At 36.5% G+C, this 26,227-nt stretch overlaps 1 protein-coding gene and 1 non-coding gene across 4 annotated transcripts in view; one reads left to right on the top strand and one right to left on the bottom strand.

Moving 5' to 3' along the window:
* Window positions 1-567: 567 nt before the first annotated feature.
* The window catches only part of DDX60L (DExD/H-box 60 like), a 113,111-nt gene continuing 87,451 nt past the window's right edge, over window positions 568-26,227 (top strand). Inside the window, exons 1-8 of one of the 3 annotated variants that reach the window (XM_032148881.1) lie at window positions 568-704; window positions 5,746-5,864; window positions 6,040-6,109; window positions 6,628-6,817; window positions 16,643-16,984; window positions 20,638-20,754; window positions 22,490-22,603; window positions 25,365-25,523. In XM_032148881.1, coding sequence (XP_032004772.1) covers window positions 5,861-5,864; window positions 6,040-6,109; window positions 6,628-6,817; window positions 16,643-16,984; window positions 20,638-20,754; window positions 22,490-22,603; window positions 25,365-25,523 — 996 coding nt within the window. In that variant the 5' untranslated portion in view covers window positions 568-704; window positions 5,746-5,860. Of the gene's footprint in view, window positions 705-5,745; window positions 5,865-6,039; window positions 6,110-6,627; window positions 6,818-7,590; window positions 8,098-16,642; window positions 16,985-20,637; window positions 20,755-22,489; window positions 22,604-25,364; window positions 25,524-26,227 lie in introns of those variants that run through there. The other 2 variants (XM_032148880.2, XM_032754533.1) reach the window with 2 other exon arrangements.
* Window positions 7,023-7,153, bottom strand: LOC116466196 (small nucleolar RNA SNORA51). The gene has a single exon (XR_004247435.1). It is a non-coding gene; the product is annotated as a small nucleolar RNA SNORA51 (small nucleolar RNA).

Here is a 26,227-nt window from a genome sequence, read left to right as displayed (position 1 = left end):
CATGGAATTAAGTGTCTGGAGCACTAAAGGCCACGATGGGCTAGGGCTGAAACTCGAATTTCCAACATTAATGAGCTTGATGACAAAACTAAAGAGCATTCTTCTTCTCAGTTTAAATTGTTTGTGATAGATGATTGGCCTTTCGAATGTTCACACTGGACAGTTATACTATTGGAAATTTTTCATAAAATCAACTTCTTAGGACAGAAACTCAAAGCCCCCAATCCCTTTTTACTCCATTTTTGCATGTCCAGTACCTTGCCAGAAAAGAAAAACGCCACACCTCACCATAGACTTTCACAGTGCTTAGCGTGCTGCATTTACTCTCAGCCTCAATTCCTTGTTTAGAGTCCCAGATTTCTCTGCTTTCTTTCCCTTTCCCTTTACATGCAAGTCCCAGATAGCATATCATCGCTTCTGCTATTACCTCCCTAAGATTCTCAGAGTAAACCAATGCAGACCTATATTCTACCTCCAGAAAACTGCGGAAATCGAAAAGGCCTCACGGTGGAGAAAAGAAACCGAAACTAACTCCCTAGATATAAACTCAGGCGCTGGCTGCTGTGTGGCTCAGAGCACCCAGTCCGACGCTAGGCTCTGAACCCCTTCCACCAGGCTCTGCGCTCGGTCCCCTCTGCTCCATTTCCTCCCCGCGGGGCGTGCAGCTCAGACGCTCTTTGAACCTAGCAGGTTCGGTGGCCAGGGTGAGGATTACGGGTGACGTCGGGTGTCGCTAGGGACCCTGGAGCGGAGCTGTCCCGCGCGGGGGTTCTAGGTTTCCTTCAACATCCAGATGGACCTGGCGGGGAGGTGGCCCGGTGGCTTCGTGCGCGCCGGGCGCGGGGAGCTGGGGCGCTCGCTGGGCGCTGGGCTCGGGCGGCAGCTTCGCGGGCAGGGGGAGGTCGGGCTTGGGGAGAGGTAGGGAAGAGGGACAACAGCCATGAGAGAGAGGAGAGTGCTCAGGCATTTAACGGGTCCTCTGCACCCGAGGGGGCCTGGGGATCTGGGGTACTGAGGAGAAACTAAGGGTCATCACATCTGAGCACAGCCAATCCAACGTGGACGTTGACTGGCAGCAAGCCACTTCCCTTTTTTCCGTCTTGGATTTAAGCTTTTTTTTTTTTTTTTTGAGTCAGAGTCTCGCTCTCTCGCCCAGGCTGGAGTGCAGTGGCGCCGTCTTGGCTCACTGCAAGCTCCACCTTCCAGATGTTCTCCTGCCTCACGCTATTCTCCTGCTTCAACCTCCCTAGTAGCTGGGACTACAGGCGCCCGCCACCACGCCCGGCTAATTTTTAAATTTTTTTTTATTTTTAGTAGAGACGGGGTTTCACCGTGTTAGCCAGGATGGTCTCGATCTCCTGACCTTGTGATCCGCCCGCCTCGGCCTCCCAAAGTGCTGGGATTACAGACCTGAGCCACCACGCCCAGCCAGGATTTCACTTTTGTACCAATTTCTGTAGCAGTAAGGGAATGCTAACTTCTGTAGCAATTACAACTTGTAAATTTCAGTGGCATTACACGATAGAAATTTATGTATATTGTCCTTCTAAGAGTTCAAAGCAGATTTTCCTGGCCAGTGGGCCCAATGGTGATTCAGGGACCCAGTTTCTTCCATATGGTGGTTCCACTGTTCCCTGGAGTCTTAATATTCTTTGCACCTAACTTTTTAAAAGGGAAGAGTAGAGAAGGTATGCCTACTTCTCGAAAGTCTGGCTATCACTTCCACTCACATTCCACTGGTAAGAACTAATTTCATGGCTATCTCCACATCCAAAAGAATGGGGAAAATGTAGTCATTGGCCAGATAGCTACTTCTCAGTGATAATTCTTAAATGTGGAAGGAGGAGCATGAATTTTAGTGGATAGTTGATAATCTCTGATCCGATACATATGATTTTTTTTTTCAATTTTTTTAACTTCCATCAGAATCCAAAAGAAAGTCTTCATATTACAATTGATGTATAAATGTCTTGTTTTTTAATCTATAGGATTCCCTCTTTCTCTCTCTCTCTCTTCATCTCTGACTCTTTGTCTCCCCTCGCTATTCTCTGTTAGTTCTTAAAATTAGAGGCATAATCGGTTCTTTTTAATTTTTTATATTTTTGTTAGGAGTTCACACAGATGGCGTCATATTCCATTCAGAGACAGAGAATGTCTTGCTATCTCCATTTTTATGATATTAGTATCCATTGATGTTCAATAGCTAGATCCATTAATTTATTAGATGTTTCAAAACGAGGAAAATATAAATTTCTCATTTATTTTCTTGAACTGGGTTACTTCTGTAAAGACAAACTTCTCATACTATTTACGTAATCAGGGTTACACTTTGTATTGACAATAGGGGATAAGTGTTTTTTTTTTTTCATTGCAAAACATGTTCTTTTTAAAAACTTTTATTTCTTTAATCTTTATTTTTTGATTTATCTTCTCTCTTAGTTTGCTAAAACTGCTGTAACAAAATATTATAGAGTGGTGGCTTAAACAATAGAAATTTATTTCTCACTATTCTGGAGGCTGTGAAGTACAAGATCAAGATTCTGGCTGATTCAGTTTCTGGTGAGGGCTCTCTTCCTGGCTTGCACATGACCACCTTGTTGCTGTGTTCTGAGAGAGAGAGTGAGCAAGCAGGATCAAAGGGGGAGGGATGGGGTGGAGGGGAAAAGGGAGAAGGGAGAGAGTATGAGCTCTCTGATGTTTCTTCTTTAGAAGACACCAATCCTATCAGATAAGGACCCTATCCTTATGGCCTCCTCTAATCCTAATTACCGCCTGAAGCCCCCATCTCCAATTACCATCACACTGGGGTTCAGGGCTTTAAAATATTAATTTTGGGGGGACATAAACATTTAGTATATAACATCATCTTTGAATGCTATTTCTGGGCTCCTTATTTTTTTTTTTTTTTTATAAATGATAATAATAGCATTCCTACTCTTTTCCTAACATTTTTCCCTCTTTGTACTTCTCAAATTGGTTAGCTATTTTAATATATTATCAATGTTCAAAGCATTTACATTTTGGTTCTCTGAATAAATTAAGTTCATTGTTACTTGTCTATATATTGAGTCTAAAAATTGAAAACCAAACACAACATAACTATATACATAGTATTCATTATGGAGTCAAGTTTTGTGATCAGATCCAAATAGGAAATGCATTCTATATAATTAAAAGTTGATTAAAGTAGACTTTTCAAAGCATTAAAGAAGATGAAAGATATTGGTCATATGTCAGAGCATTCAGTGTTGGCCATAATGTTAAAAGAGCTGACTTTAATCGGTTTTCACTATGTCCAGGTGCTTTTTAAGCAGTTTATGTATTAACACATTTTATCTTGACAACCCTAGGATAATAATATTATTCCAGATTCGCAGACAGGAAACAGAAACAGAGATGGTAAGCAATTTGCCTCAGGCCACACAACTAGTTAGTTGTACAATTAGGGATTCAACCCAGGCATCCTGGTTTCAGAGCTCATGTTCTTATTCACTTTAATGCCTCTTTCATTTTCATTCTTTTGTGGCTAAAATGTCTTTCTTTTTTTGCCAGACTTTAGATTTTCTCTTTATCTTTGGAGTACTGAAATTTTATCAGGATATATCTAGCTGTGGCTTTCTCTTTTTTCATCAAACTTGTTTTGTTTTTGGAGGACCTTTTTAATCTAGGGATTCATATTTCTCTTCAGCCCTGAGGCAGTCTTCTTAAATTACATTTTCTCACAGTATGTTTTCGATTATTTTCACCACTCATTCTGGTATCCCAGTTATTTCCTCCAGGATTACCTTTAAATGGATTATATAAGCTTTGATCAATCTTTCATGTGTCTTAACGTTTCTTTTATTTCTATCTCATTGTCTTTCTGGACTCTGTCTTTTAACTTGGGATTCTGCTTTATTGTTCAGCAAACTAATTTATTTTGTATCTGCAATCTTGCTTTGAATTTTCAAGAGTGCTTTCTTGTTCCTGTATTTTTTTCTTTTCAATAGCAGCATGCAAGCTCCTATTTCATAGATTCAGTATCTTTGATTCTGAATGAAAATTCTAGTTGGAATTTTTTAAAGTTCTCTTCTGACTTCTAAATTATCTCTTTTTCTCAGTATGTCTTTTAGAATATTTTGATGTTTTTTAGTTTGTTTTTTTTTTGTCTTCATTTGGTGTTTATTTTCTGTCTCATCAGTATTTTATATCTGACGATCCTTACTTTTAGATTCATATTATAAATTTTAAAAATTACAGTGCTTAATAAAAAAGCTGTTTTAGGCTTTCCTAACCTGTCTCTCTCTTAAATGGGAGGGGCTCTTTGAATGACCACTCCATTCACTCCTTCAAGGCTCATCTGTAATGTCACTTTCTTGGAGATACTGTCTGTAGCAATCCTGTCCAATTCGTTATAACTCTTTTATTTTTTAAATAGTACTTAAGTTTTAAATATTTAAAATTTTATTAATTTTTTTCCACTAAATGATAAGCTCCTAGAGAGCAGCAAAGCCTACTTTTGTCCTTTTCATTGTACTCCCACCCGCAAGTGCAGCGCCTGTCACATAGCAGGTGTTTGCTCATTCAATAGTTGTTGAATAAATGCATTCTGCTTTCTGTCCCTTCAGTTTCACAGAGACTGTACTTACTTTGGCTATAAATATTTTTCTATTTACCAATCCTGTGGCAATGTTGAGTTCTAACCATATTTTACTGCTATTCTTTATGGTTAATATGAAGTGAAGAAGTGAGTTCTCCCAGAATCACCTCCCAAGACAAGGATTTGAGTGCCAATAGTTCATTTTGGGAGTGATCAGGAGTGGCCCAGAAACTTATTTTGGGAGTGACCCAGAGTCACTAATAAGCAGCATTCAGTGATTTCTTCTACCTGTGATATATACTCATTTCCTCAGTTATCTTTAGTAATCAAATGACTTGATAGTTCTATTTCTAGCCCAGAAACCTGGCCACCTTTCAGCGTGCTTTGTCCAAGCCCCATCATCCATCCTCTTGTCCTTGCTAAGATCTGAGGAGTCATCCGTGACACTCCCAACTCTCCCTTCCCATGTGGAATCTATTGCCAAACGATGTCACATTTATCTTCAAAATGGCCCCCAATAAATCCACATCTCTCCAGCTCTAAATAGCACCACATTAGCTCAAACCACCATCATCTTTCTACAGGACTATTTCAGTAGCTTTCTTTATGCACCTCCCCATCCAGTGTGCTCTCTCTACTAAAGATAGAGTAATGTTTACCAAGTGCAAGTGTAATCAAATTACAACCAGTTTAAAAGCCATCAATGGCTGAGTTTAGCTCTGAGGATGAAGACAAAACACCTTAAAATTCCTTAAAAGACTGCCTAGCTTCCTTTTTCTCTAACCTTATCTGACACAGCCTTACCCTCTGCTGCAGCCGCACTAACTTCTTTTCTGAATCTCGTACTTTCCATACTGTCCTCTGTCACAGGGCCTCTGTACATGCTGTTCCCTTTGCCAAGAATACTTTTTATTGCTTTTTTGGGGGGCAAATTCAGGGAGTACTCATTCCTTCAGATCTCAGTTTGTGCATTAATTCCTTAGGGAAGCCACCCTCATCTCTGTGCCTTTTGTCACATTTGTGATTTGAAATTTTTTGTATGATTATTTGATCAATCTTTGCTTATTTACTAGACTGCTTGCTCTGTGGAAATTGTAACCATATTTTTTGGGCCCATTTCTTTGTTTTAGGAATAACTGCAGTTCTATTTTTTTCTTTTATTACAGAGGTGCCATTCACATCAAATGTAGCCATTTTAGAGGTGCCAAAATAAAATATATCAGCCATATTTAATAAATTCCAGCTCTACTCTTCTACCCTATAGCCCAAGAAGCAACAACGATGGGTAATTCTCAATGTTTGATATTTGTAGCCTATAAAACAACAATCTTGTAAGATATTCAGATTCAATAATGTTACAAAGTAATTGGATATCTATATTTCATTTCCTTAATAATTACTAAATTATATAGCTGTGTAAAAATATTGATGGCTCAAAAAGTCTCTCTTTTTTTTTTTAGGGTTAAAGGATCATGCAGTATTTTTCAGGGAAATGGCACAGTTAATTTTGAATGAAATGCCAAGAGCTAGGTAAGTACTGTGAAGTAAAAAACAAGGAGCTATACTATTGTATGCTCTGTGTTTCCACATCCCTCTTAACCCGTATACATATACATGATCACTCAACCTATTTATCTTGGAGCAGCTTGGAGATGATGGGAACGCATTCTTCTTCCTATAGTTGTCATAGCTGTCACTGAACAGACTGTTTCCTAAAACAATCAGATTCATGGAGCTGGGGGTTATATATGTCCTTATCCAGAATAACAGCCTTTAGAATCACATTCTCAAGTTCAAATCCTGGCTCTGCCATTTAGCATTGGATAATTTCCTTTGCCTCTCTGAGCCTAATTTTATTTTAATAAAATAGTAATTGTGCTATCTCCTTCTTATAAAGGACAGTTGCTTAAATGAGATACTTGAAAAGGCATCATGGACTGGCATGAGGTACTCAACAAATAGTAGCTTATGCAATAATAGTAACAACAATAGCAACAAAGTCTCTGTGAAACATCTGTGATTTTTATTCTCTTTGATTTTTATTTTAGGTATTCCAGCATATTAAATGATTTTGTGGAATCTAATTTTTTTGTGATTGATGGAGATTCCTTGCTTGTCACATGCCTGGGTGTAAAATCATTCAAGTGGGGACAGAATCTCCACTTTTTCTATCTGGTTGAGTGCTATCTTGTGGATCTTATGAGTAACGGAGGACAATTCGCCATAGTTTTCTTCAAGGTAATGTATGATGATTGATGTCGTTTTAGTCCTTTGAAGACTATAACTGAAATCTCTTAACCTAAAGAGTCTTTGACCTAAAATGAAGCATGTCATCATAGAAAATATAAAAAGGCAGGTTAACAAAAGAACAAATTACCCATAATTTCACTACTCAGAGATAACCATTCTTTATTTTTTATTTTATTAAATTTTTTTCCCTCGACTCTGTTCCCACATTCACAATATAGATCAGGCACAGAGCCTGGGCTGAGGAGTATATGGGCGAGGTTTGCTCGATCTCCTTTTCTATATAGTCAGTGTAAGAATTCAGCCTGTGGTAAGCACCAGCAAGCCCATTCTTTAAATTTCAACATTTTATAAAATTTCAAATATAGATAAGTTGAAAGGTTGTAGAGCAAATATCTATATCCCACCATCTAGATCCTACAATTACATTTTATTTTACTTACTTCTTCATATATCTGTAAGCTTATCCATGCCTTTATTCACCTGTCAATCCTTTTATTTTGGGGGTACATTTCAAAATAGTTGTAGACATTACATTTAACTCTGAAACATTTCATCATACATGCCATTAACTAGAGTTCGGTATTTATTTGCAGATTTTTTTGATGGTAAAGTTTACATGAAATAAGATGCATAGATCTCAAATGTGTTACAAAAAGTTTTGCTCCAACCTAATGCCATTTAACAAGCTCCAGTCCTTGATTGACATTGACATGTAACCAAATTTTTCCAAACATTTTCTTATCCTGCCAGTCCACCTCTAGTTGGAGTTTCGCTCTTTTTGCCGAGGCTGGAGTGCAATGCCGTGATCTCAGCTCACTGCAACCTCCACCTCCTGGGTTCAAGTGATTCTACTCTCTCAGCCTCCCAAGTAGCTGGGATTACAGGCGCATGTCACCATGCTCAGCTAATTTTTGTATTTTTAGTAGAGACAGGGTTTCATCATATTGGTCAGGCTGGTCTCAAACACCTGACCTCAGGTGATTCACCTGCCTCGGTCGCCCAAAGTTCTAGAACTTTTAATAAATAGAATTTTACAGTATGAACTCTTTGTATAAACCTTTCATTCAACATAATATTTTTGAGAGGCATCCATTTTGTTCTGTGCAGTGGTATTTTGTTCCTTTTATCACTTTTGAGTAAGGTTTTATTGTAGAAATGTGCCACGGTTTGTTTACCCATTTTCTTGTTGAGTGGACACTTTCCTGTTGAGTGGTCTCTTTCAATATCTTGCCTAGACGAATAAAGCTACTATGTGCATTCACATGCAAGTCTTTGTGTGGACGTAAATTTTCGTTTTCCTTGTGCATATATCTGTGATTGAAATATATGTTTTATAAAACTACCAAAGCTTTTCCTAAGGTAGTTGTGCCCCTTTACACTCACTCCAGCAATGAATAAGAGTTCTGGTGCCCTGTATAGTTGCAAACATTTGTATTTGGTCAGTCCAGCCATTCTGGTGGAAGTGTAGTGTTATGTCCCTGTGTTTTAATTGGTATTTATCAAATGGCTAATGATGTTGCCTGCTTTTTCAAGTGCTTATTGTTCGTTTGTATACTATGACTTGTGAAGCATCTGCTCATATCTTTCGACCGTTTTAAATTGGGTTCTTTATCTTTTTAATATTGAGTTGTAGTAGTTCTTGATATATTCTGTATACAACCTCTTGTCATATATATTATTGCGAATATATTTTCCCAGTCTGTGGCTTGTCACTTCATTTTGAGACAGAGTCTTGCTCTGTCACCTAGGCTGGAGTGCAGTGGCGCAATCTTGGCTCACTGCAACCTCTGCCTCCTGGGTTCATGCCATTCTTCTGCCTCAGCCTCGTAAGTACTTGGAACTACAGGCATGCGCCACCATGCCTGGCTAATTTTTTGTATTTTTAGTAGACACGGGGTTTCATCGTGTTAGCAGGATGGTCTCGATCTCCAGACCTCGTGATCTACCCACCTCGGCCTCCCAAAGTGCTGGGATTATAGGCATGAGCCACCGTGCCCGGCTGCCACTTCATTTTCTTAGTGCTATCTTTGGATGACCATATTTTAATTTTGATGAAATCTAATTTGTTATTCTTTAATGGTTATTGTGCCTGTATTCTGATAAGAATCATTGCCTATCTCTTAGTCACAAAGATATTTTCCTATATTTATTAATAATTCTAGAAGTATGTAGTTTAAGCTTTTACATTTTGGTCTATGATATTTCTTGAATTAATTTCTGTGTGTTTGTGGTGTGAATTGGGGATTGAGGTTGATTTGTTCCAGCATCCATTGTTGAGAACATTTTTCTTCTACCAGTAGATTGCTTTGGTTTCTTCATCAAAAATCAAATGATTATATATGTGTAGGTCCATTTCTGGGTTTTCTACTATGTTCCATCAAAGGATTTAACAAATTACCAGTACCACAATGTTCTGATTTGTGTAATTTTATAGTAAATCTTGAAGCCCACTTTGTTCTTCTTTAACTTTGGCTATTCTAGGTTCTCTGCATTTCCACACGAATTTTAGAATCAGCTTGCCAATTTCTATTTAAAAAGAACAATGGGATTTTAATGATATTCATTAAATTTGTAGATCAATATGGTCTTTCAGTTAGTGAACACAATATGTATCTCTGCTTTTTAAGATCTCTAATTTCTTTTATCAGTTTTGTAGTCTTCAGTGTGGAGATGTTGCACATCTTTTGCTAAATCTATTTCAAGATATTTCATGTTTTGATCTTACTGTAAATTGAATTTTTAAAAATAATTTTTTATTTTTTGCTGTTTGTATATAGAAGTAGAATTGATTTTTGTTTGTTAACTGGTATCCTGCAATCTTATTAAAACAACTTATTAATTTCAGTGGCTTATTTGTATATTTCTTAGATTTTTCAATGTCTTCAGTGAATAAATACATGCTTATTTCTTATTTTTCAATTTGATTTTTTAATTGCTTTTTCTTGCCTTATTACAGTGATTGGCACCTCTAGAAATGCTGAAGTAGAGTGAGTGGGACTCTTTACCTGGTTCTTGATCTTAAAGGGAAAGTGTCCATTATTTCCCTACTAGGTATCATATTAGCTGTAGTTATTTTATATATATCCATTATCAAATTGAGGAAATTTCTTCTTATTTTAGGTTTTCTGAGAGTTTCTATAATTAATAGGTGTTACATTTTAAAAAATACTTTTTCTACATTTGTGGAAACTCTGATACACCTTTCCTCTTTTATTTTCTTAATTTGGTAGATTACATTAAGTGATTTTTAAATATTAATTCAATCTTTTATTCCTGGGAAAACCTCAGTTGGTTATGATAGATATCCTTTCTTTAATATATTGCTGGGTTTGATTTGCTAATATTTTAAGTGTTTTTGGTATATAGTCATGAAAAATATTAATCTGTAATTTTACTTATTTATTTATTTATTTATTTATTTATTTATTTGAGATGGAGTCTCACTCTGTAGCCCAGGCTGGAGTGCAAAGGCATGGTCTCGGCTCACTGCAACCTCCGCCTCCCAGGTGCAAACAATTCTTCTATCTCAGCCTCCTGTGTAGCTGGGATTACAGGCATGTGCCACCATGCCTGGCTGATTTTTGTATTTTTAGCAAAGATGGGGTTTCCCCATGTTGGTCAGGCTGGTCTTGAGCTCTGACCTCAGGTGATCCACCTGCCTCAGGCTCCCAAAGTGCTGAGATTACAGGCATGAGCCACCGTGCCAGGCCAATTTTATTTTTTATAATGCCTTTGTTTGGTTTTGGTATCAGGATCATGCCGACCTGGTGAATGTGTTGAAAAGCCCGTTTTCCTCTTCTATTTTCTGAAAAAGTCTTTATGAGATTGGTATTATTTCCTCAGACGAATTTGATAACATTTGATCAAATTTTCCTGTGAAACCATTTGGGTCTGGAGTTTTCCTTGGAAGGAAATTTTTGATAACAAAGTCAATTTCTTTAATAAATATAGGGCCATTTAGACTTTCTGTTTTATCTTGTGTCAGTTTTGTTAATTGTATATGTCAAGGGATTTGCCTATCTTATCTAAGTTGTCTAATATTTTGGCATAAAGTTGCCTATAATATTCTCTTATTTTCCTCTTGTTGCCTAAAGATTTGTAGTGATGTTAGTAGCTTCCTCTTTCATTTTTTTTTTTTTTTTGGAACAGAAACTAAATTTTCTTTTTTTAAAATTCGAGACAGGGTCTCACTCTAGCTCCCGGGCTACAACACAGCAGTAGCATGATTTTGGCACACTGTAACCTCTGTGTTGTGGGCTCAAGTGATCCTCCTACCTCAGCCTCCTTAGTAGCTGGGACTACAGGCGTGTGGCAGCATGGTTGGCTAATTTTTGTATTTTTTATAAAGATGGGGTCTTGCTGTGTTGTACAGGCTAGTCTCCAACTCCCAAGGTCAAGCAATCCACCTACCGTGGCCACCCAGAGTGCTGGGATTACAGGCGTGAGCCACTGTGCCTGGCCACTAAATATTTTTTCATTCATTTTCAAATTATGCAGTTTTATGCTGAATAACACAGAAGGAAACTAAAATTGCTAACAGTTTATATGTAAGCCTGATTCCTGTCTTAAGGAAAAGAACACTACAAAAGCAACACGTATTCTAACAAAACGTGTTCTAACATGTTTTCTTAGAACAAAAACAAAAACCCTCTAAAAAGCTTTCACATTACACTCCCATTTTGTGAATTGGCAGCTGTCCGTGTCCCTTAAATCTTTGATTATCTGCTGCTTTCTGTGTAGCAGGCTACAAAGCACACAGATTGTAAATATAGCTTACCAAAAGGGGATACATGGACCATATACCCATCACCTGGATACTCTAAACCAGTTTTTAAACATAAACTGCAGAAATCCTGACTAATACAGCAAAATAGACTTTATTTTTTGGCTAGCTGCTAGTGACAACCAGTGATGCAATAACGGGGGGGACTGGTCAGAAACATGACACCAACTCTTAATAGCAACTGCTCTACTTGAAATTCACATCTGGTGAAATGGGGACAGATTTTTATTCCTCTATTTTCGAAATCATCACATAATTTTTTTTTTTTTTTTGAGACGGAGTCTCGCTCTGTCGCCCAGGCTGGAGTGCAGTGGCGCAATCTCGGCTCACTGCAAGCTCCGCCTCCCGGGTTCACGCCATTCTCCTGCCTCAGCCTCTCCAAGTAGCTGGGACTACAGGCGCCTGCCACCATGCCCGGCTAATTTTTTGTTTTGTATTTTTAGTAGAGACGGGGTTTCACCTGGTCTCAATCTCCTGACCTCGTGGTCCACCCGCCTCGGCCTCCCAAAGTGCTGGGATTACAAGCGTGAGCCACCGTGCCCGGCCAATCATCACATAATTTTACAAATTAAAATGTAATTTGTCATTGTTGTATCTCTGATTCTATAACCTGATATACTGCTAAGGGAAAAGAAGGATTTAACTTTTTAAAAAATGTGTGAAAGCCATAATGTCATCTACTGTATGTGACAAAGCCTCACAGATTCTCTATTGTGATAATTTCCATTTTCTTCTGCCCTCATTTATCCTTTATATTGCTAAGTTGTGTCTTCTCTTTTCTTGATTAATCTAGTTAGTGATTTATCAATTTTGTTGATGTTTTCAAAGACCTAGCTTTTTTCACTTTGTTAATTTTCTGTATTGTCTTTTTTTTTATTTCACTGATTTCTACTCTTATCTTTATTTATTTCTCTTGGGCTTTCCTTACTCCTTTTTCCACTAGCTTCATAAATCGAAATTTTAAGCTAAGATCTTTTTTCTTTTTCTATTTATGAACAGTAAAATTTTTCTTGTAAGCTGTGTTTTAGCTACATATCACAAATTTGCATCTAATGGTTTTTTTCTTTACCATTTAATTAGAAATAATTTCTAACATCTCTTGTGATTCTTTTTTCTTTAACCAGTGGATTATTTAGAAATTTGTTGTTTTAAAAGCTAGGGGTATTTCACTACTAGATTTCAAGGTATTCCACAAAGCTCTAGTAACCCAAACAGCACAGTACTGGTATAAAAATAGACAGTTGGACCAATGAAACAGAATAGAGAACCCAAAAATAAATTCACGTATTTACAGCCAAATGATTTTTGACAAAAGCATATCAAGAACGTTCACTGGGGAAAGGACAGTGTCTTCAGTAAATGGTGCTCAGGAAATTGGATATTCATATGCAGAAAAATGAAAATGAGCCCTCACTTTCACTGTATTAAAAAATCAATTCGAAATCGATTAAGGACTTAAATGTAGGACCCAAAACTATGAAACTATTAGAAAAAAACGTAGGCGAAATGCTTCAGGACATTGGTTAGTGTGAAGATCTTATGGAGAACACTTCAGAAGCACAGGTAGCAAAAGCAAAAGTAGACAAATGGGATTATGTTAAACTAAAAAGTTTCTGCACAGGAAAGGAAATAATCAACAGAGTAAAGAGACACCTTCAGAATGGGAAAAAATTTTTGTCAGTATTTATCCAACAAGGAATTAATATCCAGGATATGCAGGGAACTCAAACATCTCAATAGCAAAAGAAAAAAAAAGATAAAAGATAATCCAGGTAAAACGTGGGCAAGTGAGCTGAATAGGCATCTCTCAATAGAAGACATACAAATAGCCAACACATGTATGAAAGCATAGTCAACATTATTAATCATCAGAGAAATGCAAATCCAAACCATAATAAGATAGCATCTCACCCCATTAGAATAGCTATTGTCAAAAACACACAAAAAAATGCTAGTAAGGATGTAGAGAAAGGGCAACTCATATGCTGCTGGTATGAATGTGAATTAATTCAGTAATTATGGAAAACAATATGGAGGTTCCTCAAAAACACAAAAAGGAATTACTATATGAACCAGCAACTCCGCTACTAGGTATACATTCAAAGGATAGGAAATCAGTATGTTAAAGCGATATCTGCCCTCCTGTGTTTATTGCAACACTATTCACATAGCCAACATATGGAAACAAACTAAGTGTTCATCAACAGATGAATGGATAAAGAAAATGTGGTGTATATATACACTATATAATACTATTTGGCTATAAAAAACAAAATTCTGTCATTTGTGGCAACACGATGATCTTGGAGGACATTATTGCACCATAGGGTGGATATAATTAACAGTAATTTATTGCTTTTTTTCAAATAGAAGAGCAGATTTGGCATGTTTCCAACACACACACACACACAAATAATTGTGTCTGATGTGATCAATATGCTAATTACTCTGATTTGATCATTACACATTATATACATATATATCAAAATATCATCCTGTACTCCACAGATATGTACAATTAGTCCAGGTGAGGTGGTTCACACGTGTAATAACAACACTTTGAGAGGCTGAGCGGGGAGGATCATTTGAAGCCAAGAGTACAAGACCAGTGTGAATAACAAAGTGAGATCCTGTTTCTAACAAAAAAAAGTACAATTATAAAGTCACTTAAGGATGATTTTAAAAATTAAAAAACTATTGTTTTAATGTATAAATTCTTGTTTTTTCTAGATGTGTTACTGATTTCTAATTTAATTCCATTGTGGTTGAAGAAAATATTTCTGTATAATTTCAATTATTTAAACATCTATTGGGACTTGTTTTGACATCCAATACATGGCCTATTTTGGTGAATGTACCATGTGTTCTTGGAAATAATATATATTCTACAGTTCTTGAATATAATCTTCTAGAAATGTCATTAAGTCAGAGTAGTTGATAGCTAAAATTAATTTTTATTTGCAACAATAGATACTTATTTTAAGGACACCTAGGAACATGAGGTAGGAGGAGACTTCCCTCAACAATCTTTCTTTGCTCTCTGAATTTGTATGCTTAAATTCTAGGAAGCACTTTAGGATCAAAACTGAGAAGAAACTGTATTTACATTCCAGTAGAATGGCAAATTCAATAGAGGCACTATCCTTATTTGGATTGATCTATATAAACATCCTCAACAGTGTATTATACTATGGTTTTTAAAAATACAGATTGAATGGCTTCCAATTTTAACAAATCTCAACCCAAATACAAAAATATATTACAAGCCCATTCCCTCATCCCACTCCTAGAAGCAATTGTTGTTTTACTCCTAAGAATTCTAGTCTATGTTTGTTCAATCTTTATACATAGGATTTTTTTGGGGGTGGGGGTTAGTTTTGGCACCATTAAAAGTGAAAGCAGTGTTTTGATTGATACCTATAGAAAAGTCAGGATTCTTTTTAAATTATGACAGTCTGGTAGGCTAGAGTGTCAATATCATTTAAAAACAGATATATATATTTTTTACTTATTAAGTTCATGGGTACATGTACAGGTTTATTATATAGGTAAGCTTGTCTTATGGGGGTTTGTTGTACAGATTATTTCTTCACCCAGGTATTAAGCTTAGTGCCCATTAGTTATTTTTCCTGATACTCTCCCTCTTCTCACCCTCCACCCTCCAATAGGCCCCAGTGTCTGTTGTTTTCCTCTGTGTGTCCATGTGTTCTCATCATTTAGCTCCCACTTACAAGTGAGAACGTGCAGTATTTGGATTTCTGTTTTTGCATTTGGGACATGATCTCATTCTTGTTTATGAATGCATAATATTCCATGATGTATATGTACCACATTTTATTTGTTCAGTCTATCATCGATGACTTAGTTTGATTTCATGTCTTTGTTATTGTGAATAGTGCTGCAGTGAACATATGCGTGCATGCGTCTTTATGATGGAATGATTTATATTTCTTTGGGTATATACCCAGTAATGGGATTGCTGGGTCGAATGGTAGATCTTTCAGGAATTGCCACAGTTTTCCACAATGGTTGAACTAATTTACACTCTCACCAACAGTGTTAAGCATTCCTTTTTGTCTGCAACCTTATCAGCATCTGTTATTTTTTGATGTTGAGTTATTTTAACTCTCATTTTTTATTATTTTTAATAGCCATCTGACTGGCACGAGATGGTATCTCATTGTAGTTTTGATTTGCATTTCTCTAATGATCAGGGATGTTGAGCTTTTTTTATATGCTTATTGGCTGCATGTATGTCTTCTTTTGTTTTGAGATACAGTCTCTCTGTCGCCCAGGCTGGAGTGCAGTGGCATGATCTCGGCTCACTGCAACCTCCGCCTCCTGGGTTCAAGCGATTCTCCTGCTTCAGCCTTCCGAGTAGCTGGGATTACAGGCACCCACCACCGCGCCCAGCTAATTTTTGTATTTTTAGTAGAAACAGGGTTTCATCATGTTGGCCAGACTGATCTCATCCTCCTGACCTCAGATGATCCACCCTCCTGAAGTGCTGGGATTATAGGCGTGAGCCACCGCGCCCGACCGGATGTCTTCTTTTGAAAAGTGTCTGTTTATGTCCTTTGCCCACTTTTTAGTGGGGTTATTTTTTTCTTGTAAATTTGAAAAATAGAAATTTTGATATGCTAAGTAAAGACTTACATTATTTAGGGAGGAGACATGTCACCTGGAACGTTACATTTTTATCTACTAATAGTGATTCACATCAGCTTCTCAATTCAGATGAAATACATCTATCCACTTGCTACTTTAATCCCTATTTGAACATAGATAGTAAAAGAATTAGACGTGAAGTAGTAGTGTATGCCTGCTCAAATAAAGGAGCTGAATCTATATAATCCACATTTTGACCTGTGGCATACACTTGTGAAATGAGTCAAGTTTAAGGCCTTTGAGCAAAACAGTTAGATCACATGGGTTAAGTCCTATATGGCTTTGTGCTGTAAGTAACAAAATTAACAAATCACTAAAGGAAGATTTCAAAATGATGTATTTTTTTCTTTTTCTCACCACAGGATGCTGAATATGCATATTTTGATTTTCCTGAACTTCTTTCATTGAGAACTGCTTTAATTCTCCACCTTCAACACAATACTAGCATTGATGTGCAAACGGAGTTTTCTGGATGCTTATCACAAGATTGGAAGTTATTCTTGGAACAGTATTACCCATATTTTCTGATAGTTTCAGAGGAAGGCCTGAGTGATTTACAAACATATCTTTTTAACTTCTTAATTATACATTCCTGGGGAATGAAAGTCAACGTTGTGCTTTCATCAGGGCACGAATCTGATACTCTCAGACTTTATGCACATACTATGGAAAGCACAGACAGAAACCAAACTTTTTTGAAGGAGGTAATTGACATTAATAACTCTCATTTTTTGTCCTGATTTCTTGTTTTAATTCTCAAAACCACTAACTCAATATTCTTTCTGTATTTTTAATGGAACTTACTATAGGCAGTCTCCGAAGAGTTAATACATTTAATGATGGTAACAATAATGATGGACATTTATTAAGCACTTATGCCAATTCCTTTTCCTAAATTGCTCTTAATTCTCAGGGTACTCCTCTAAGGTCTGTGGCATTATTATATCTATCTATTCATATCTAATTATGGTATTATCACCTCATCTGTAGAAGAATATTTGGAGTATTGAAGTAATTTGCTCATGTTAAGTACCTAATTGTGGTATAATAAGAAATATATTTGCACTTTATCCCCAGTTGCTGTCACAAAGTTCCTAAAACCCTTGGGATTTCTTGAGTAATAGTAATGTCTTTTGTTTTTTGTAAGGAGCTGCTTTTGATCACATCTGAATTTTTCCTAATGAGGTAACCTAGGGTGGGGCCCCTAGATAGCCTCAGCGTTGGGCTGGCCACCGAAAGGACCAAGCCATCGGAGGCTGGAAGCTTCAGTCCCAACCACCAACCTCTGGGAAAGGGAGTGAGAGGGGCTAGATATTAAGCGCTATAAAACTCTTGAACAGTGAGGTTTGTTCAACTCCTAGGTTGGGAAGTCCTGGGAGGGTGGTGCACCCAGGGTGTTACTGGGGCCACCTGCCCCTCCCCTCATACCTTGCCCTGTGCATCTGTTCCATCTGGCTGTTCCACAGTTGAATCCTTCATAATAAACTGGTAATAGCAAGCAAACCACTTTTCCTGAGTTCCGTGAACTTTGCTAGCAAATTACCAAACGTGAGGAGGGAACCCCGGATTTGTAGCTGGTCTGTCAGCATGTGAAGCCCGGCATTTGTGATTCGTGTCTGAAATGGGAGGCAGTCTTGTTGGACTGAATCCTTACCCTGTGGGGCCTGCATGAACTCAGGGTAGTTAGTGTCGGAATGGAATTAAATTGTATGGCACCCGGTTGGTGTCTGGAGAGAATTAGGCAATTATTGGTGTGGAAAACCCATACTTTTTTTTTGGTTAGTGTTATAAGTAAAGAAGTGGTTTTCCTTTACGAATAAAAGGTTGACAGTGGATTTCCCCAAGGGAGTATGTCTCTAGCTTCTATATTTAGCCATAGGGTGTCCTGCCGCCCAGATCCTGGAAAGCAAGAAATGCATTTAACTGGAAATCCATGTGTTTAGAGGTTCGTGTGTTGCATATAGGCAGTGAAATGATGGCTAACATGGAGGAAGGACCCCTAATGAGAAAGAAATGAAGAAGACTGACAAAGAAGCAAGTAATGAGATAATTTCATTCCTTAACATAAACTCATGAAGTCTGTAGAATTTTCAAAGCATTACGATAGGCTCATTATTTTGGTATAGTTGACATTAGGTTTATGCAGTATTTATGTTATGAAACTTGTGAGTCAAAAAATATATTAATAATCTTATGAGTGAATCTAGTTTTGTTCCAGTTTTCACATTTTGAAATGAATTCTGATGATGCAGGCCATTTGATAGTTTATCAAAAATGATCTTTCAATATAATTCATATTTTTACTTTTTATAGCAGATCTCCTTTGAAATTGGAACTCCGCCTTTGTTTTTTTGTTTCGGTTGGAAAATTGCCTTCTAAATGTACAATATGGCAATAAAACTAAAATTTATCATGTTTTGAGAAACATCCTTCATGTAATTAAGACATACAGATGTTTGTCATGCTTTTAGATTAGTTATTTGCTTTACTTTTATTCTGTCATTAAAATATTTCCCCAGGTTGTTTTTTTTTTTGAACTTTAGACTCTCTTCCTTCCTTCCTTCCTTCCTTCCTTCCTTCCTTCCTTCCTTCCTTCCTTCCTTCCTTCCTTCCTTTTGGTGTCTTGCTATATTGCCTAGGCTGGAGTGCAGTGGCATGATCTTGGCTCACTGCAACCTCTGCCTCCTTGGTTCAAGCAATTCTCTTGCCTGCCTTGGCCTCCCAAGTTGCTGGGATTATGGGTGCCTACCACCATGCCAGCCTAATTTTTGTATTCTTAGTAGAGATGGGGTTTCACCATGTTGCCCAGGCTGGTCTTGAACTCCTGACCTCAGGTGATCTGCCTACCCTGGCCTCCTAAAGTGCTGGGATCGCAGGCATGAGCCACTGTGCCCGGCCTCTAGACTTTATTTTCATATTGAGAAGAGGTACTGTTACCAGTAAGTCTCTATTTTGCCTGAGAAATACCAGACTGACTTAAAAATGCAATACTAGGGTCTTGATTGGTCTCTCCTTAAGAATAACTTTATTATTTATTTATGTATTTATTTATGTATTTATTTATGTATTTATTTATTTATTTATTTTTAATAGGAATGGGGTCTTGCTATGTTGCCCAGGCTGGTTTCAAACTCCTGGGCTCAAGTGATATTCCTGCCTCAGCCTCCCAAAGTGCTGAGATTACAGGCATGAGCCATCATGCCTGGCCTTCTTTTCTTTTTAAATTGATGATTTTATTTCTGTAAAATTATTTTCTAATTCATTATCTATAAATATTTCCCTAAAAGAAGTTATTTTTCTCACCCCCTTTGGACTGTTTAAATTAGTCTCAATAAATATTATAGATGTATTATATGTTGATAATTGTTCAGGATTGGGGGTTCATACTACCTTCTCTAATTTTCTATATTTTTGAAAGCACCATAATACCAAGACAGTTCATTATATTCTGAAATAAAAATTAATTTGTCAAAGAGGAAATATGCATGTTTATTAGAGCTCAAGAAAAATTGTCCTAAAGACATATGAGGTTGATTTTACTTAGCGTACCTTATAACACATGTAGAATTCAAGTGTCTCACTAAAAAAATTAATTTAACTTTATTTTAACTTCTGGGATACATGTGCAGAACATGCAGGTTTGTTACATAGGTAAATGTGTGCCATGGTGGTTTGCTGCACCTATCAACCCATTACCTAGATATTAAACCCTGCATGCATTAGTTATTTATCCTGATGCTCTCCCTCCCCCATTCCCCAACAGGCCCTAGTGTGTGTTGTTCCCTTCCCTGTGTCCATGTGTTCTCATTGTTCAGCTCCCACTTATAAGTGAGAACATGTGGTGTTTGGTTGTCTGATCCTGCATTAGTTTGCCGAGGATAATGGCTTTGAGCTCCATCCATGTCCCTGTGAAGGACATGATGTTGCTCCTTTTTACAGCTGCATAGTATTCCATGGGATATATGTACCACATTTTCTTTATCCAATCTATGATTGATGGGCATTTGGGTTAATTTCATGTCTTTGCTATTGTGAGTAGTGCTATATTCCTTTGGGTATATACCCAGTAATAGGATTGCTGGGTCAGATGGTATTTCTGGTTCTAAGTCTTTGAGGAATTGCCACACTGTCTTCCATAATGATTGAACTAATTTCATCCCCACGAACAGTGTAAAAGCGTTCCTATTTCTCTACAACCTTGCCAGCATATGTTGTTTCTTGACTTTTTAGTAATCACCATTCTGACGAGCATGAGATAATATCTCATTGTGGTTTTGATTTGCATCAAGTGTCTCATATTTTACAGCTAGGAAATACTTTATTTAAGATATTTTATATGGTTTTCTCCCTTTTACAGAATGAAACAGTGATTCAGAGTGCATATAAAAGCCTCATACAACACTTAGAAGAAAGAAGGGTTTTAGCATTAGCACCTCATTTTGAACATTTGAAATGGAATGATATGATGGAAGAGGTATTAAAATTTTTATTTCTTTAAATAAAAGTTTGATAGAATTTGATAAACGAGAATGAACTTGTGATTAGTTCAGTCCTTAGACCAGACTAAAGGGTGCCATATACCTCCTTAGTACATGTATACTATCTGAATCTTAGAATGTCATGCTCTCAATGTACCTTGAATTCATCGGATGGCATATGTAATTTTATGTTCATTTCTGGAAGTCATATTTTAAAACAGACTCTGGAAAACTAGAAAATTGTAGTACTTAATGCAACGGTCATGTTTATTTTCCAGTATTCAAATTGAGGAGGGCTCTAAGATATCATTTGCCATATGAACAGTCAAAATGTGGAATTAATTATACCTTAAATCTAATTTTCTGATTATCTTCTCAAACTGTGCTTTATACTACTGTTTATCATGATGGATTACTAAGCACCTCTTTTTTTTTTCTGATTCTCAAGTGGTAAAAGGTGGTTGCATAAGAAAGTTTGGAAAAAACAGAAAAGTAGTAAGAATATCCATAATTCCACTTCTTGATATTAGCATTTTAACATATATTTTTATGTAGCTGAGGACATATTGTGTGTGTGTGTATATATATATATGTGTGTGTGTGTATGTGTGTGTATAGATATAGTTTATATATATGTTTTTGGTTTTTTTTTTTTTTTTTCAGACAAGGCCTCACTCTGTTGCCCATTCTGGAGTGCAGTGGCACAATCATGGATCACTGCAGCCTTGACCTCCCAGGCTCAAGTGATCCTCCCACCTCAGACTCCTGAGTAGCTGGACTCACAGGCATATGCCACCATGCCTGCCTAATTTTTAATTTTTATTTTATATAGAGATGGTGTCTCACTTTGTTACCCAGGCGGGTCTTGAACTCCTGGGCTCAAGTGATCCTCCTACCTTGGCCTCCCAAAGTCTTGGGATTATAGCTGTGAGCCACCATGCCCAGACTGCATATATATTTTTAGTGTACATTTCATTAAGATTATTGCATATTTTCTTGTCATTAAGAATTTTTCATAAATGTAATATCTAATGAGTGCATTATATTTTCTTAATGCTAGGCACTTAAATTACTTCAAAATTTTGGCTGATATAAATAATGTTATAATGAACGTTTTGATGTATACGTTTTTTGTATACATATTGGATTATTATTCCTCTGTGCTAAATTCCCAGAAATTCAAAACTGGATCATAAGGCATCAACATATTTAATGATCCTGATGGATGTTGTCAAAGAGCTTTGCAGAAATTCTATACCTAGCTGTACTTTTATCTTTAGTCTGTAAGACAGGTGACTCACCACACAATTTTCTATGTTGTGTGATATTATTTTAAATTTTTTTATATTATTGATATTTATAACAAGCTAATTTTTGTTTTAACATATACTTCTCTGATTTTTAGTAAAATGGAATGATTTTATTTTTATTAATAATCCATGTCCTCCTTTGTGAATCAGTTGTTCATGTTTTACTAAATCTTAATTTCTTATTGAGTTATTTAATTTCTTTACATATTTAGGTTTTCATATTTCTCTGGCATATTGATTGTAATTATTTTTCAATTTTCTATCATTAAAATGATCATACATTTTTAAACTAAACATTTGAAGTTCCGTTTAGTCAAATCTATACAATCGTTTTCTTTATGCTTCTTGCAAGTAAGAGCACTTCTGAGTAAAAGAATATTTCTAAATCATTTGACATTTGAAGAAATTTCTTTTTTGATAGGCATATCAGACTCTATTTCTGCTTCAGCACCTATGGTCAGAAGGATCGGACATCCAGCGTGTTCTCTGTGTCACTTCATGTTCACTATCCTTGAGAATGTACCATCGCGTCTTAGTAAGTAAAAAGAACATAGCCGCCAGGCAGAAAGCTGTCATTCATCAGGTGTAACTGGTGTAACTTCATTGGTGGCATCAGGTTCTCCACTGTTGACACACTCTTGGTTTCTGACCGCCATTTTCTTCGTTAGGAATTTAGCCCCTTCCCCCACCAATTTACGTGTATTAAATACCAAAAAGGGGAGAAAAATTAGAATCTGTATACATAAGAAAATATTGTTATATAATTTAGTGTTTTTCTTAAAATACAATATACAGTAAGTTTTATCTGGCGTTTCACTTAGTAGTTATTTAGCCCAGTTCTTCTAAAAAACAGAAAAAGTTGAGGAGGAAGAAGAAAAGAAACAAATTGGAGGAGGGGCCCCACTATACGCTGTGTTTCAGGGTCTTTGTGTTACCTGACACCATGTAATCTCACAACTTTTCAGTATAGCAATTATCACTCTCTCCTGTCGATTCAAGACTTTGAGACCAAGACTTTCCTAACCTACCTAAAATCACATGGTAAAAGGGAGCCTGGATTTTGACTAGGGTGGTTGGCTCCACAGCTTGTAATGATTCTGTTCTGTTAAGTTGTGTATTTAAAAGAACAGTTCTGTTATTATGTATTAGTATCACTGAGACTATAGAGATCCTGAATTTTTATAATTGTTTTCAGCTTATAGGGCCCTTTAGGAATCTTTTGAGAAACATGGATTTTCCACTCTACTGTATACATCCCTGCTTGCATAAGTACACACACACACACACACACACACACAAAGTTTGTATGCAGTCTAGATATCGGTGTGTTTCAGGCTGAAAACTCTGTTCTTAAAACAAACAGCAATAAAAGAAATAGAAAAAAAAGAAAAAGAAAAAATATGACTGTACAGGGCTCAAGTAGTTAGTATTCTATAGGAGAAAATTGTCCATTTCTTAAATCTATCAGCATGTTTTCATAAAGTATTTATTTTGTGCATGGTAATATATATGCCAAAAATAAATATATTTGGAGAGAGAGAAGAAATAGACATGATATATACCCCCATTGATCACACATATCTTGAAAGGCAATTTTAATGTCCCTTTGAAATAACTAGAGGAATTTCAGGCCTCTAGTCTGAACCACCAACTCAACATTTTCACTTGAATTTGTAATAGACATCTCAAATTTAGGATTTCTGGAACCAAACTCCCCAAACCTGCTTCTGCCTCACTCTTCTCCATCCCAACAAATGACAACAACATTCTTCTAGTTGCTAAAAAAAAAAAAAAAAAAAAAAAAAGAAGCTGTTAACTCTTCAGGAGCACCATGGAGAATGGAGAGAGCAGTGAGCATTTTGTGCTTCTTCCTTCTTGATTCTTTCCTTAGTTTGAATTTCCCATCTTTGATTTTCTCTTGACTGATAACACATTTATTAATTCCCTTAGCTAAGGATATTGATTGTCTAATGTGTGCTAATAGCTGCTTTCAACCTACAGAGCTGGGATGTTATGAAGACTAGCTAATAATAGGTAACATTTAGGGCTTACTATGTATTGGTGAGATTCTAGATATTTCACGTGTCTAATCTCATTTAGTTTTTCCAGAAACCCTATGAGAAAGTGTACTGTTACTATCCCAATTTTTTACATATAGGAGAACTGGCTCATACAGTGTCTTGACTGGAGTCAGATGGTTTTCAGAGCCCAGATCCTGAATTACTGTGCAGTAGTCTTTTTAATGTAGGAGACAGAGCACTCCAATATTTTAATTTAGTATGTAGTACAGTAGATCTTAGCTATGTAGATTTCTCTAAAATTGTGAGTTTGAATACTTTAATTTTTGAAGATAAACAGTAAAAAATGAAGAACTTAGAAACTTTACATTATTTCAGCATGATTGTCAGAATTTTAAGAGCATGCTTAAAAAATGATAATTACCTTAATATATTCACTTTTATGCTATGCTGAAGATGTGCTGTGAGTGGGAGTGTGAATAGCACAGATCATAGGGTTCTGGGGATAAAAGCTGATTTCTCACAAAAGTTCATATTGATTAATTTAATTTGCTTCTTTCTTACATGATTTAGAGATGGCTAGGGATCACTGTCTCATTTGAATCTCCTTTACTCTATTTGCCTAATTGTTTTTGGAAAAATATTTTCGTATGACCATGCACGATGTTTTTGGTGGTTCTGATTTAAAAAATGAACATATTGAACCCAAATCAATCTCCCTGTAATTTCAGTTATCCATAATTTTGCTCTATGAAGATACCCAGATTAAGGTTTTTTTAACCTTCCATATGACAACCTTTTATATATTCGAAAATAGTTCTGAAGTCTCTGCCACAGGAGGTGAAACTTGACCATTTCCTTCCCCGATTTCTCATTCAATATGTTTTACAGATAGATTGCCATCCGGGATTTCTCACCCTGAACCTGCCATGGGTTTGCGGATATTGCTCTTCACTCTGTGAAATGACAGAGCATTTTACATGGGGCTGTGTCAATGCTCAGACCTCTGGGTCAGGCACTGCCTTTGCTGCCAACTCATTTAAAGTCCAGCTTCACTGAAAATCATAAGAAATGCATTATGTGAACTATTAAGCCTGGAGCTTTCCCTCCCTCTTGCCCACTTCTGTATCAGTGCAGCTAAGTTTGTGTATGCAGAAGGGGACATTCTCACAAATGTAGATGTAAAACTTTGAAGATATGATCTTCGTGAAGTGCCTATTTCAATGCCATTTCACAGCGTGACATTGTGGCTGTTCTCATCTTCTTTATTGTACGCAGGTGCACAGTAATTGCCTATCCCTGCAGGAGGTGGAAGATTTCTGCAGACTGCGTTGCCTCTGTGTGGCTTTTCAACTCCACTTACGCCTTTCTCAGAGAGCTTGTTCTCGAGTCATCACATGCTCTTGGATTGGGAACAGTGATTCTTTCTTAAAAATGGTAAACATATTTTGTTTATTTTTTGTCTGAACATGAGAGATGAAAACCATGATCACCTTTAAAACTAGAGTTATACTGGAATAATGCCAGATCTAATTAGCTGATAAATCAAGTTCCTATTTTCAACAACTTTTATTTTTGGTAGTGTAATGAGGAAAACCACAGTATATCTGTTTTATAGAAGCATGAGAGCCTTCCTCTTTTTCATTCTTATCTCTGATATCTTGTTTTTGTATAATCAATCATAGAAAATTGACATTGTATTCTCTTTGTAGAGAAACTCAGGAAAAGTGTTTATGAATTAATTTTTTCTGTTTATAATAAAAGTGTATTAAAGGAAAGTTAAAAATTGAAGAAAAAAATAATATGTACTCCTAATCCACTGCTCAAATTAATACTGTTAACTGTTAATATTTTGGTTTAATTTCTTTCAATTTTTATTTTAGGGCCTAGTTTTTGTTATGGTTGCAATCATATGATATATGCTACATATTATTTTATTGTAAAAGCGTTTTCACCTTTGGTTAGCATAATTTTTAAAATTTTTAATTTTTGTGAGTACATAGTAGTTGTACATATTTATTGAGTGCATGAGATGTTTTGGTACAGGCATGCAATGCCTAATAATCACATCGTGGAGAATGGGGTACCCATTCACTCAAGCTGGTTAGCGTAATTTTTATGGCTACTAAATATGTTTGAGT

Source organism: Hylobates moloch, unplaced genomic scaffold (genome assembly GCF_009828535.3).
Source record: "Hylobates moloch isolate HMO894 unplaced genomic scaffold, HMol_V3 SCAFFOLD_3, whole genome shotgun sequence".
Classification (NCBI taxonomy): Eukaryota; Metazoa; Chordata; class Mammalia; order Primates; family Hylobatidae; genus Hylobates; species Hylobates moloch.
This window is presented reverse-complemented; position numbering and strand designations above follow the sequence as displayed.